General features: G+C 41.9%; 1 protein-coding gene and 1 long non-coding RNA gene across 11 annotated transcripts in view; one reads left to right on the forward strand and one right to left on the reverse strand.

The window, feature by feature from the left end:
* The window catches only part of LOC148890621 (neuron navigator 1-like), a 63,097-nt gene that overhangs the window by 45,663 nt on the left and 1,797 nt on the right, over positions 1–15,637 (reverse strand). For 5 of the 10 annotated variants that reach the window (XR_016116621.1, XM_089010182.1, XM_089010184.1 and 2 more), the window contains exon 1: positions 514–1,212. Coding sequence is in view for 9 of the 10 variants with exons in the window: in XM_089010182.1 (XP_088866308.1) it covers positions 514–1,174 (661 nt within the window). In the remaining variant the exon portion in view is untranslated. Of the gene's footprint in view, positions 1–513; positions 1,213–10,704; positions 10,794–12,997; positions 13,589–15,637 lie in introns of those variants that run through there. The other 5 variants (XM_089010187.1, XM_089010185.1, XM_089010189.1 and 2 more) reach the window with 2 other exon arrangements.
* On the forward strand, positions 919–10,705 carry LOC148890622 (uncharacterized). The gene is made up of 4 exons (XR_016116623.1): positions 919–1,060; positions 1,203–1,272; positions 9,578–9,641; positions 10,585–10,705. It is a non-coding gene; the product is annotated as an uncharacterized LOC148890622 (long non-coding RNA).

The raw sequence follows: 15,637 nt of genomic DNA on the forward strand, positions 1-15,637 counted from the left end.
TACCCCCTTGTGGAAGAGGAAAAAAAAACATTGCCAGAGGCCATGGCCAGTGCTATATCGGCATCCAAGCATGAAAAAAACAAAACTCGAACAAATTGGGGAATGGCGCTCTACATTATATTTCCAATTCCTGAATAAATTTGGGAATGGCAGTGAATGTGTTAATCACGATAAAAGTCATGTTTGTCCGTTTTGTGTCGCTTATCAAGTTCAGTGGGAGAGATGAACCTATTTAAGCAAACTGGACGACTAAACCTTGACAAATCCCTGATCAATCGCACAATTACGGTGATCAAAATCAAACAATGTTGTACAATAGTCACAGATGAGAACCACTACACTCCCATCAACAGAAAAAAATCCCATCCGTTTCATACCCCTGAATCTTTCGTGAGTCAAGTTGCAAAGTTACTGTGGTCGGATCTTTCAAGGCGGCACAAAAGTTAGCTATGTGAAGCACTGCATTACCGGACCACCCTAAGATTTCCTTGAACTTGACCCGGCTTCACTCACCTAACATCTGGCTGAAGAGCAGCTGCTCTAGGTCTCCCAGCACTGTCACCACAAGCTCAGGGTCCACCTTCAGGAAGGGTTTGTCCCCCCCTTCTTCCTCCTGTCCCTTGGATCCCGAATCCCCTCCAGCTCCCATTTTCTTCGGGGCTGCCTTGGCCTTGCTGGAAAGGATCTCATCATCAGACCGACCATCCTCAGGGGCCATGCTGAGGGGCTTCACCTCCGCGTACGGAGCCCGAGGGATCCGACTTTGCTTGCCAGGAGTTGCCGCCAGCGGGGCAAATGGTTTGTGTTTGCCTTGGAAGAGAGAGTGCTCCGATTTGGAGAGGTTCCGAGAAAGGGGGGCGCCACCACCCGACACTTTACCCGTCGGCTTGCCCGTCTTTCTCAAACCACCCACCCCTGGTTTGGCCATGTCATCGCACCACTTGGGCTCGTAAAGATGCAACTTCTTCTCGGCGTCGGTGAGCACGGCCAGGTTGGTCATGGACCTCTGTTTGCGGAGACTGGACGCCACAGGCAGTCTACCCTCGGCGCTACCTGCCCGGTAAACCTTGAGTTCGCCCCGCTGGGTGTTCTGAGACACTCCAGATTTGGGTCTCTTGGCCCCAAAGCTAAGTCCTTTGCCATCTGCTTGGCTGTACGTTTTGGAGCTATCCATGTTGAAATCTCCTTCCTTTGGCTTTCAGACTAGTTCCGACCAGGCTTGCGGCATCGGGTCCAAGAGATGAGCATCAGCGGGCAAAGGAGAAAAATGAGGTTCCACGTCGTAACCTTCTTCCTGACACAAAGAGATCCTGCATGAAAAAAGGGCTTCCGCTTGCAGCAATCTTGAGACCTCCTCCTCCTCGCTTCCTTCCCCTCTCGTTCTCCCGCTGCAGCTGTTGCAGTGCTGCCCAGGCGCTCCCTTCCCTAACGTCCTGATTTTTCCCCCCTTCTTTTTTTCTTCACCCGTTCCTCCAAACGGACCCCTCCTGCGGCAGCAGTGCGCAGCAGCAGAATGACAGCGGCGGCAGACGCAGCGATGCTTGCTCCCCTCCTCCTCTTCTTCCTCCTCCTCCCTCTTTTACCTCCCGCTGCCCTCCCTTCTGGTCTTCATCGCTTTTTCCCCTGCATTTGCACATTCTCGCCCTTTCTAACTGTGAAAGACAGGAAAAATAATGGCAGCAAGCTGATGCAACGTAGCATGTAGCTTCTGGTTGGTCAAAAGCCTTTGTTCTTCCAAATGCCGCCACCCAAGCACCATTGTCTCGCCTCTTGAGGCGGTTTCTCAGCATTCAGCCTTCATGAGCTGACGCTGTTGCCTGTTGATATTGATTCGTCAATTAGGGGCAGGACACATATGGAATTTTCATGATCTATATTGTAGAAATGTACCGAATGTTGATAGTTTTGTACACCGCCTGTGTTTTTCCTCCTATGATAAAAAAGTCATAGAATTGAGGGAGAATTACAATATCCAAACACAAGATGGAAAAAAAGATTCTTGTTGAAAATGATACATACACTGATAACTCAGTGTATTTCAGTATACTCTTACGAACTCTTTAGCTCACAAACTTTTTGCCTCATGAACATTAAATTTGTGCGAATATAATCTTGGCATACATACTAGTTTTCGGTGCACGAACAAAACCACGGTGGCTGGCGGATTAGTTTTCATCACCACGTTTCTTTGAGTGCAGACGTGGTTTGTTATCGAGTGGAGTACTTTTGCAATCATGGGACCGAAAAAGACCCCACCGCAGGCTCGCATTAAGCCGAAGAGGACACAGAATATATAAAAGACATAAAATGACGGTCGAGCAGAAGAAGGAGATCATCGAAAAACACGAACGAGGTGTGGGTTTGTGTGACTTAGTGTCCCAGTACCAGTACGCTAAGTCGACCATTGCTACGTGTGGCTAAGGGTGTTTCTGTAAGCAATGGTCTCAGGCAATAGAAGAGGTTGAAAAACTTCTGTTCTCTTCTATTATCGCCAAGAAAGCACGGCAACTTCACTCGGATATCATCAAGAGGCAACTACATCGACCATCACAAAAGTAAAAAAAAATGACTTTATTATAAAGTACAGTTTATTTATTGAATTACAATACAATAGCACATTTGTTCTACAGAAAATAAGGTATATTTTGTGTAGTTTTAAGGCTTATTTAGTAGAAAATTATGTTTTATGGGGACCTGGCAACAGATTTTTAATGGTTTCTTATGGGAAATAAATGTTTGGCAGACAAACTTTTCGCCTCACACACACTTTTGGGGTAACCAATTAAATTCGTAAGCTGAGGTATCACTGTACAAACATAATGCACACTAAATCCACCAGCGACAGAAACCTTACCAGGGGTCGGGAACCTATGGCTCGCGAGCCATATATGGCTCTTTTGATGATTGCATATGGCTCGCCGATAAAACTAAATACATATTCTCGCTTTTTTGCCGTTCATTTCCTGTTGGGGCTGCAGTTGGCGGAAAGCGCAATTTTGATTGGATGACACTGACCTAGGTTGGCGGAAAGCGCAGGTTTGATTGGATGATACTGGCCGTCAGTTGAAGCAGGTAAACGCCCCTTTAAATCAAACCGACAGTAAAAAAAAAAAAAAAAAAAAAAAAAAAAAAAGACGAGTACGCTCCAGCTTGAATGCATCGGAGGATTTGCGATTCTAATTTGCAATGAAACAATACCATCGATGAAGCAGTCGAATGTCAGTGATATTTTAACAAGCCCCATGTTAACGTTTAGCATCAATATACTTCTGCGAGAAATATATTGCAGATGGCAAGTGTAGAAGCTAATGAGCCGTGTGCAGGCGAGCTAGCAGTAACTTTGCCTATGGACCCGGCATGTTGACTTTTATTCCGATCGTTTGCCTGGATTTTTACCAATCACGAGGAACGGAAAACCATTCATGTTAACGGTGAGTACGGTCACAAAGTTATTTCAAATACATTCTGACATTTTGTTGAAAAGTGGCCGCACGTGCGTGCGTGTTTGCGTGCGTGCGGGTGTGTGTGTGTGTGTGTGTGTGTGTGTGTGTGTGTGTGTGTGTGTGTGTGTGTGTGTGTGTGTGTGTGTGTGTGTGTGTGTGTGCGCGCGCGCGCGCTCGCGTGTGTGTGGCTCTCACTGAAAAACATTTCTATATATTTCACTTTTATGGCTCTCTTAGTCAAAAAGATTCCCGACCCCTGCCTTACACCATTCCCTTTTGAATGTTTAGTCTTACGGAATCAAAATAGTCCCACGATGGGGAAATTTGCATTCTAGGTTATGTGAGAGTCCTGCTGAGCCTTCCTAATTTGGTCTGAATGCATTTGTTTTCGACCAACTTCTAGGATCTGAGACTATGACACAATATTACGACACACATTTCCGAAATGTAGGATCGGGTAATGCTAATGTTACGAAAATGCCCATACCAACTCTAAATTCTAAGTCACTTATAGTCTCACACACACACACCAAAAGACACAGCAACAACTGTTGAGGCTTCAGTCACTGGAACAACTGGAACAACTGCATTCAAACCTTAATGCTAATCCAGATCCTTCGTCTAAATTACAACACTTGAATGTGCTGAAATGTTCACTGAGGATTTGTTGTTTTTTATTCCTTCTTCTAAAATAAGTAAATAAAGGGAAATATTTAAAAATGTCCGCTGTTGGAGTCTGAGCAAGTGACAAGTGCCAATGAAAGCAAGTTAACGCGCCCATAACCGCACATAAAACAGTGCATACGAAACATGTAATTATTTACTTGCAAGTGTGCACACACACAACACACAAAGCAGACACACACACACATGCTGTCTTTTTATTGACACGTGAGACTAATCCGACTTGAAAATATTCCATCTTTCAGATATCATAACATTCCACATGTCACAGCGAATCGAGGGGGACTGACAAGAAATGCACTATGGGAACCCCCCCCCCTGTCTCTTCAACCCAAGATCTCATCACACACACAAACCGCAGCACAAAAATGCATATACTGTACAGCGTCCAGTTTGAAGTAAATGCTACTCCTTGAAAATCTCAGACGATATGAAAAAAAGGTAGTTTGGATTTTGTTGACAGATAAATAAACTGTTATATCTTGGCCTTTAAAAGTGTATTTGAACAGGTTCCACATGTTGGAAGTGCTTTAGTATTGTGGGAGGGAAAAACATTGCCAGAGGTCTGACCAGCGCTTCAACAATTGAAAATATGACGTCGATCACCATTCCCAAATTAGTTCAGGTTTTGTTTTTTTCTTCTTGGGTGACTTTTTTGTGACTGATGAAGCTGGAAAGCTTCAGGTGTTGTTAAAGCGCTATATAAACCAATATGTATGTATTGTATTTCCAGTTTATATCACTCCAGACCCAAATAATTTAGGAATTAAGTATTTCATTCTGATGAAAGAAGAGAGTCGAAGATTTCTAACGCTGCATTGAATGTTTATGTAGTCCTAAAACTCAATATTCTGTGGGTCCTGGAATTCGTGTGACAATGACAAAAACCCTGGCACTGGAGTGGACACATTTTTCACATCGTCTGGCAGTGAATGAGTTAAGGTAAAGTGGAAAAACAACAACAACTCAGTGGGCTTCAAATATTTTCAAGCTTACAAACTGCTCCTGGGATTTTTCATCATGGATGTCGTAGTACTTAGAAGTCAAAGTCAATGTGTTTCAAGGGCGTCGTCCATGATGTCAACCGAGTCCATGGAGCAAAGCTAAAGTCCAAGACTGACACAACAGGCTCCGAATCCACACCAGTGCTTTTCTGAAAATATGACAACCTAAGTAGAGACACGGATGACTGCATTTGTTCTGGCAATTAGTTTCTGGGACCAGGTTCAATTCTCTTCCAACTTGGTCTGACGAGCCCACGATTGGCACAATAGTCTGATTGTTCTGAAGGACAGAATGTAAAATAATCTTTGGCTGACTAATTTCCATCATGCTATTTTCCGCAGCGTATTTGTGTTGTTTGTTTGGGGGATGAGCTCTCGCTATCACGAGGAAGGAAGTCATGTTACGCTTCATTTGAGTCTGTAAGGACACCAACACAACAATCGCCTGGAACCTTGTTGACAACATTATCAATGTTGCCCCAAGCAATTTGTCCATAAACAACAATGTTTGTGAACTCGTTGAATAAAAACTAGTCATGAACATGTTTCACCTCTTTTGCACTGATAATTAATGATCACGACCACTATTAACTCATTCACTGCTGGAGATGTGAAAAAATGTGTACACTCCAGTGCCTGAAAAAAAAATTCTTAGAGAATGACTTGAGCCATTAAAAAATAATTATTAATTATCATAATGATTGAGATGTTCCCCAAGGGAGATGGCAGACCAGAGACTAAGTGTGTCTGGCAGGAGTCTGGACCAACGCGTACTATAGTGCTTTGAAGAGCAGATCAGATTTCATGTCGCTTTAGTGTCTCACTGTTTTTTTCCTTTGTTGTTGTTGTTTTTTGTGTGTGTCTCTATTAGATTTACAAAATAAAAGCATCAGCATGTGACATGAGGCTTCATCAAGAAAAAAACAGGTGGCTGCCATGTCTTGTGACTAGCCAATCATAGATTGTGAAAACTGCTCTGATCACAAGCCGCTTGTGTCAAGAGAATTGGCTAGTCATAGATATGCTAGTCACTAGCCAATCATAGTATCGCGAGTTGCTAGTGATAAGCGCATACTGGCCATAGCTAGCACAGTGTATTGGTCCCGAGCTGCATGAACAAATATATTGTGTTGATTTAATAGCAGTTTTGCCAACCCACAATAGCTGAAAGAGAAGAAATGGATTTGGTTGGAGATTTACTCTTAAAGTGATTTTCAATACGTACTTTTCAAGAAAAAATGGACATCATTAAGGAAGGTCGGTCAGTTATTTCCTGGCTAATGCTACCTTCTAGTGGACTTGTAATAAACCCCACCACATTTTTTTCTCGTTTGGATTGATTCAGACATAGCACTACTGAAGGCCTCGCCATGAAATCCACGGCCCGCCACACGATGGCAATTCAGTTCCCTCCCACATTGGAGCAAATGCCCCTTTCCACCTGCGTTTGTTTACCGAAAAAAACTAAAAGAAAGAAAACTCCTCCTTGGTGTGCCAGCATTTTGAGCTACACTTGCGCTGAGTTTGAAGTTAGGTCCCCTAAAATCTCATCTGGTCCAGATCCACATGTTGAAGCCTTGTCTGTAGTTTGTGAGCGCTTGAAACACATTGTTTCTTTGTAGATTTAATTACCCTTAAAGGACAACCGACATCAGTTTTTTGTGTCCTAACTGACATCAGAAAAACGTTTTATAGCATCTAAAATACCCAAAACACGCAGTATGATATTTTTATTCAAATGCAAAACACCAATAAAAATTACTTAATGTGTCCAAAATCTGCCAAAAATTGAGCTGCGAATTGGGCATTTTCAGAAAGTCCCGCCCCCAGTTCATGATGTTACGCCAAGACGTCTTGCATTGCTGGAGAATCAAAACAATGGCTTCAGATTCGGAGAGTATGCTTTCTTGTTACACATCCAGTTATGAATATGATTCATATCGTTCTGAAGAGGAAAGCATACATGTTTGCAATCGATTAAAGAATTTATTCCGTGCCATTTTGAGGTAACATTGTGAGGAAATGTATCACCCAAAAAGAGGCAGACAATGGCGTCCAAGCTCCTCTGCGGAATTAATCAGCCCGTTTCCACAGGCTGAAAAATTCCTTCCATGGAGCTTGGTCGCCCTCTTCTGGCGGCTTTTTGGTGCAACACGAGGTTTTCAGACCAAACAAGTACAGCAAAATTCATTGACGTAATGGAAGGACTGCTACAATGTGTCTTTTTTCGGTCAGGGGCGTTCCTTCAGTGACGTCACGTACGGGCTCGTCACCAACTCAAAAACAAGACTTCCTGAATATTCAGTGTGAGTCTTAAAACATAAAATATAGCTATATGCGTTGGAATCTTAAAATACGCTCAGTAGAAGTCATTTGAAGCCATTTTACAAATTATGGACACTTGTCCGGAGAGGCCGGTTGTCCTTTAACTCATAAACATATTTTCAACAACACAAATAGGCCCTTTGGTTTTAAGCCACAATGTCGTCAATTTGGGCATCATCCGAGCAGCTGAGCAGTTTTAAAATCTGATGGACGTAGCGCAGCTGTCGAAGAGTCCGTCCCTAGAAACATGACGATGCACTGTGATGGTTGCTTGGAGAGTGAAGGAAAGCCAGATGTCGGATTTAATGTTTTCCATAAAGTGAACTTGTGTGTGTGTTTTGCCACGGTCCTCCTTCCTTCCTTCCTTCCTTCACCGCTTGCCTTCATTTGGTCTGGACTTCATCAATGATTTAGCATGTTTACGTGTTCCATCGCTTCATTTCAGCAGATGTACTGATTTTGATGCTTGTTAACTCATTCACTGCCAATTTATTCGTGAACTGAAAATATGATGTAGAGTGCCATTCTTGAAATTTTTCGGGTTTTGTTTTTTTCTAGACCTCTGGCATTTTCCCCATTTCAAAAGGGCGCAGCATTTCCATGTTAGCGCTTTGTACCAGCTCCAGCTGTTGTCCAAGTGCTATATAAACCAATGTGTATTGTGATGTCATGGGAGGCTAGCTCTCAGTGGGGCAGGACAAGGAGTACAATGGGCGACAGGTTTGAATGCAAACAAAGATTTTAATAAGGGGTTTCAGGGGGAAATCACAGGCAAAAAAGGCAAGAATAGTGTCCCTTCCAATTCTTAAATTATAACAAAGTCTCTTTTGAGGTGAAACTGAATATGGGGTTCCTTTCCATATATTTCTAGGCCCCACCCCTATTGATGTCATTCCTAGGTAGCCTAGCCACCATTAGCAAGGTTCCAAATCCGGTGCTCCGTCCTATGGTCCCAACTGGGGATGAGTCCCATGCAGCAATCCGCGTCTCGGTATTCCTCCACAGAGGACAACAATGGAGCTTGTCTCTCCCCGGTTACAACTCAGAGGCTCTCTGGCCTTAAAAGCCTTGCATGGCAATCAAGCCATGATGAGCCAAAGGTGTGGGGTTTGCACTGCTGCCTTCCACCAGAGGGGGCCAAAACTCTCGCTGGGTGGAGCTATTTTAGGGGAATATATTTCCCCTCCAGGATCCAGCCTCTCGTGACATCACAGGATGTATTGCATTGTATTTTGTACAACCGCCCCCCCTTTCAAGCTCAGATAACTCCAAATCCATATAATTTAGGCATTACCGTATTTATTCGAGTATAACGCGCACATGTGTATAACGCGCATCCTTAATTTTCAATTAATAATCGGTATAAAATTTTGTTTCACTTTTTCTCGGCTCAGACCAAGCAGTCAGTGACAACATGCTTCAATGATAAAAATCATTAAATCACAATGTAAACTCTGGATATTGGTAATTGTGCAAAACACCAATGTTTAATTCAGGTTTCAGTGTGGGCGAGGCGAGGTCAGGGAATGAAGTGTAGCTAAAAAAATGGTTGTCAACAAATAAAAAAATGGAATCCATGTTACCCGGGTCTTTCTAAGAATCGAAACTGAAGGGTGAGAATAGCCATGGAGATGCTGCCCCCTCCTGGAAGGGATAAAGCATTAAATCTATATGAGATTTTTTTTCCCAGGCCTCGTTTATAACACGCATCCAAATGTTTTGTTATTTTTTAGAAAATTGTGCGCGTTATACTCGAATAAATAAGGGAACTCATTTTTTTCTGATGAAAGAAGAGAGTCTAAGGTTTGATGTAGTCCTAAAACTCAATATTCCTTGGGTCATAGAATTCGAGTGACAATGATAAAAACCCTGGCACTGGAGTGGACACAATTTTGCAATTTTGTATGGCAGTGAATGAGTTAATATGCTCCTGAGGACGGGAAATTCCGTGTATGTTAATACATGCACAAGCGAGAGGCAAAAAAGGGGCTAAGCACAGTTATTTTGACAATTTTTCAGCTCCAATTATGACATTTCTCAAGTTTTACACAGTGTGGAAATTGACTTGAGTGGCGACCTAATAGGCCCCCAGACACCAAAAAACTATGTTTGTGTTAACAGTGGAGGAAAAAGTCAAGACTCTAAGGAACCAGTGGAGATGTGGAACAGTTGATGCACAAAACAGGTGTGGGTCGTGCACAGTAGCGTCAAGCCTTTATTGCCAGTTGTTCTACTGTGACATCATGCAACCCGTGTGCCATGCAAAAGCTCAGCTGGAAAGATGCCCAACAACCACATTGAACTTTGCACACAAACTTTGTTTCTGCTCATGCTTTTAGAGCAGGGGTCAGGAACCTATGGCTCGTGAGCCATATATGGCTCTTTTGATGATTGCATATGGCTCGCCGATAAATCTAAATACGTACATTCTCACTTTTTTCTGTTCATTTTCTGTTGGGGCTGCAGTTGGCGGAAAGCGCAATTTTGATTGGATGATACTAGCCGTCAGTTGAAACAGGTAAACGCCCCTTTAAATGAGCCCGACGAGTAAAACCAAAGTACACTTCTGCTTGAATGCACCGGAGGATTCACCTTTGTGGAGAGAAAAGGTTCTGATTCTAATTTGCAATGAAACAATACCATCGATGAAACAGTCAAATGTCAGTGACATTTTCACAAGCCCAATGTTAACGTTAGCATCAATATACTTCTGTGAGAAGTATGTTGTATGTTGCAAGTGTGGAAGCTAATGAGCCGTGTGCAGGCTAGCTAGCGATAACTTCGCCTATGGTCCCGGCAAGTTGACTTTCATTCCGATCGTTTGGCTGGATTTTTACCAATCATAAGGAACGGAAAACCATTCATGTTAACGGTGAGTATGATCACAAAGTTATTTTAAATAATACATTCTGCCATTTTGTTGAAAAGTGGGCGTGCGTGCGTCTGTGTGCGTGTGTGCGCGTGTGTGTGCGCGTGCGCTCGCGTGTTGTGGCTCTCACTGAAAAACATTTCTAAATATTTTATTTTTATGGCTCTCTTAGTCAAAAAGGTTCCCGACCCCTGTTTTAGAGGATGCAAAACCACTAGAGGGAGACAAATTCTGTTTTGTTTTTTGTACTTCGTTATAGATGTCCCTATGAAGTTGAATGGTGGTTTTTGCTTCTGGCCTTGAGTACAACTGGCATAGAATCACTTGCAACTCGACTGAAGATATTTACCGAGACATCACATGACCGGATGGGACTCACCAAGATTGTCACAGCAGACCTCCATGGAATCGGAGGAACAGTCGCTCAAGTCCTCAAAGGTGCCCCTTTGATCCTCCTGATCCCGACACCTACAGTAAAATAACATTTTTAAAGGATGCCATTTTGCATATGTTTTAAAAAAATTCCTTCATAAAATGTAATAAATGTTCAAGGTGGCCCGGTAGCCAAGTGCTTCGCATATCGACTTCATGGTGCAGAGGTACATAATAATAATAATAATACATTTCATTCATACGCGACTTTCAAAAAACTCAAGGTCACTTTACAGTCACAGGATACGTTTTTCTGTGGGTGAGCAGCGACCGCCCCACGTATACATATAATCAGTGGCGGTCCGTTCATTTCACACCTAGGCCTTCAGTGAAGTCCTGCTTAGTCTGACTTGAACAAATAGCCCTTGTAATACCATAATTTATGACACAATGGCTGGAGATATCATTTACAAAAGCACACGCACACAGTACTGGGCGTGGTATCACCTTAATCTTCTACAACACAAGCCATTTTCCGGAGCAATTACACATCAATAAATCTGCATCAGCAATTAGAATTTGTCACTATACGTGATACTGCAAACACTTAAAAATAAAAGGAAATTTAAAATCATTTATCCACAAAGTTTTATGAAGTCCACCAAGAATATGCAATCTTTAACAAGATTTTACGCTAAATTACAAAATGTCAGTTTAATATAAGAAAAACAACAAAACGTTTGCAAAACGAACTATTTGTTGAAAATAAAAGTAAACAAATATTTTGCATTTGTTCTTGAGAATAGGCTTACCTACATGCGACAGCGAGTTGTCCTGTCCTTCAGCCATTCCGGGTTAAAAAAGCGAGTAGATATACTTGGTTTTTCTGCTAAAGTTTCCGGGGTTCCGGGCTGAGGTAAAGTGAGTATCCAATCACAGTACGCGTACGTCATGTTCAACGCGAGGCCCTCTAGCTGGCCTTACTGTGCCAACTCGTGATCTGATTGGCTATCGCAACTGTAGATCAACTACATGTGCCCGTTCATGTACAGCGCACAGACGCCCTCACTGTTGATTCTGAAGGCATAGGTCAGATTTCATACAGCCTGGCGACACAAACTAGCTGAATTCTGATTGGATTAAAAACTCTGACCTAAAACTACAACACGGAAAGGAGCATAACCAAATAGATATAATATAACATCAAGAAAACAGTAGGTAGAATAATTATATATATATTTAGAAAAAATATTTTTTAAATGAAATTGACTTTTATTATAATTCTGATAATGATGTCTGATTATGTTAGGCCAGCAGAGAAGGCCTTGCTGGCCCTGACGGCCCACCACTGCATATACTGTTCATATATACATACAGTGTATGCATATATACACATACTCTACATATAAACTGTAATGTCATGAGAGGCTGGCTCTCAGCGGGACAGGACAAGGAGCGCAATGGGTGACAGGTTTGAATGCAAACAAAGGTTTTAATGAACGGTTTCAGGGGGAATTCACAAGCAACATAGGCAAGAATAGTGTCTCTTCCAATACTTAAATCATAGTAAAGTCTCTTCTGAGGTGAAACTGAAGACAGAGTTCTTTTCCATGTGTTTCTAGGCCTCACCCCTCTTGATGTCCTTCTCAGGTAGCCTATCCACCTGTAGCAAGGGCCCAAATCCAATGTTCTGCCGTATGGTCACAATTCGCGATGAGTTCCATGCGGCAATCAGTTTCTCCACAGAGCACAGCAATGGAGCTTGTCTCCCCCGGCCTCCACACTCAGAGGCTCTCTGCCTTAAAAGCCTTGCTTGCCAATCAAGCCGTGATCAGCCACAGGTGTGGGGTTTGAATTGCTGCCTTCCACCAGATGGCGCCAAAACTCTCTCTGGGTGAAGCCATTTTAGGGGAATGTATTTGCCCTCCAGAACCCAGCCTCTAGTGACATCACAATACATATATGCATATATACATATACGGTGCATATATAAATATATATACATATACTGTACATATATGCATATATACATATACAGTACATATATAAATATATACATATACATATATAAATATACGGTACATAGGGTAAACATATATATACAGTAAAGTCTCATTATATCAATTTTCTCCTTGCGGTCATAGAAATAGTATTATAATAAGCGGCACTATCGATATAACGAGACTTTAGCTTTATATATATATATATATATATATATATATATATATACATACATACATACATACAAACATAAAAATAGTTAACTGTTGTAACAATAATCTGGAATTTTTCACCTTTACCTAAATGGGGCAACAGCAGCCACGTTGACGCTTCCAGGAAGTTTGGAAGGCCTCCTTCCCTGATCAGCGATGCTCCTCACATCTCCATGGAAGCTCCTTCCTCCCCTCAAAGATTCCACATTCCGATTGTCTCCTTTCACGTGATGTTTCTGGGAACACGCAGCATCGTCCACACTGTGAGCATTGTCCACATTTCTCTGGCGGTATTTGCCAAAGGTCCAGTTCTTGTTGGTGTTCCTTCTAATCTGAGAGTGTCGAATAGTTCCTGTGTGAATGTCCAAGGTGTCCTTTGAACGAAAACTTTCCCTCTTGGGAATGCGAGGGCTGGTGTATGCTGAGCATGTTCCATCACTCCGCTGTGTCGCTGCTGACGGGCTTCTTATGCTGGAACTTTGGTGTAGCAGATTCCTCAGAGAGGAACCTCTCAGCAACAAATCAGAGGATCCAGAGGAATGGGACGGAAGTTGTTTTGTGGAATGTTGTAAGTGCGTGTTGGGATTTTGGAGGACACCGTATGGCATTTTGGGGTTGGCTTTCGAGAGAGGCATCCTGCGTCGACGCTAACCACTTTCTGCTCTAAGATGGCTATGCCTGCAGAGATAAAACGTATTCATTACATTCAGAATCATCCACATTTTTTGATTGGGGATACAGTGGGATCATCATTAGCACTAAAACGTTGAGAGATTTGGGTTTAGATCTCAAGTCAAGCCTTTGGATGTCGTGTTTGCATGTCCTGTCCTGTGCTAGCACAAGATTCACCTTTGTCCAATCAGATGTCAATTGACGTGTAAAAATGTCTAAACTTCCGAAGACATTGTGGAACGGGCTTGCTAACTGAATTAGTTGCTCAGTGAAGAATGAAGATCCACCATGTGCTCATTAAATCCTTCAATCACAAAGATGTTATAAAATGGAATTACAGTAAAGTCTCGTTATATCGATATCGGATATATCGATAGTCCCGGTTATATCGATACTATTTCTATGCACGCACGGAGAAAATTACATGCAAACAGGGTCGGATATATCGATAGTCCCGGTTATATCGATATTTTTTCGGACTCCCTTGAATATCGATATAACGAGACTTTACTGTACTTTGTTTTGCTGTTTGCATGCACGTTGTCTGCGATGAATTCATTTTTGTTTTAATGTGCGAGCTTGACCCATTTACATTTCTAACGGCATCCCATTTACTTAACTTTAAAACGTATGCTGATTTTGACTCATACTTCAAAAGACTGGACAAAGTGGCAGCATGTCAAATGGTGGCTGTTGGAATATTTTGGGACAAAGTGGCAGCATGTCAAAGAAAAAAATGGCACCAGAATTATTATTTACTCATAAAAAGGATGATGGTCTCCCCACTAATGGCGGCAGTGCAAAACGTGGCGTCTGGACCACGGACGGAACATTTCTGACCACAGACTTGCTGACGGAATGGGACAATAAAAGACAGCCACGGGCCAAGTAGTGTGGATGCTTTGAAAGAGTCAGAGCCACAGAGATGTGACATTCTATGTACCGAGAGCTGTCTACACCAAATTTTGAATTTTGCTGGGTATTCTGGTTTACCATCAGGTTCCAACCACAGCTGGCAGGTTCATTGGCGACTAAATCACGGTCCACAAAGGGTCGCTTTCATTGATTGAAAAACAATTTTAAAAAAACAATAAATAAATAATAGATAAATAAATAAACACATAAATAAATAGAAAACAAACAAATACATGAATACATAGATGAATAAATAAGCAAATAAAAACATTCCGAGTAGAGTGAACGGCGGCGCGAATGGCTGCCGGTGCTCACCCGCACAAAAAAATTGCGTGACTGTAAAGTGTCCTTGAGAGTTTTGAAAGGCGCTTATAAATGAAATGTATTATTATTATTATTAATCTTCTTCTTTGTTTTAATTAATAATTTTGTATAATATATATATATATATATAATAAATACATTAAAATCACAATTAAATACATAAATAAGTAAATGAATAAGCAAACAAACACACATAAAATAATATATTGAAAGTAAATAAATAGATACGTGAATCAATAAATACAAAATACAAATAAAAATTAATTACATAATTAAATACATAAATAAATGAGAAAATAAACACATGAATACAAAAATCTAAATGAATAACAAATAAATAAGCAAACAAAACCACATAAATATAACAAAATACATTAAAAATAAATAAATACAGAAATAGGTACGTAAATAAATGCATCCATAAATACATAATAAATAGATAAATAGATAACGCTGAACACAGGGGCCCCCCAGGGGTGTGTGTTGAGCCCCCTCCTCTTCACTCTGCTCACACATGACATCATCACCCAGCTCCACCGTCTTCATAAAGTTTGCGGATGACACAACTGTGGTTGGCCTCATCAACAACGATGAGGAGAAAGCCTACAGGGACGAGGTCAGCCGCCTGGCCACGTGGTGCAAGGACAACAATCTCCGTCTGAATGTGGAGAAGACGAAGGAGATCGTTGTGGACTTCAGGAGAGTGCGCCCCCAGCATGCTACACTCATCATCGACAGTGCTGCAGTGGAGAGAGTGAGCAGCACCAAGTTCCTGGGAGTGCACATATCCCAAGACCTGTCCTGGAGCTACAACAC

This window comes from Hippocampus bargibanti, linkage group LG12 (assembly GCF_051943395.1).
Source record: "Hippocampus bargibanti isolate YZ-2025 linkage group LG12, ASM5194339v1, whole genome shotgun sequence".
NCBI lineage: Eukaryota > Metazoa > Chordata > Actinopteri > Syngnathiformes > Syngnathidae > Hippocampus > Hippocampus bargibanti.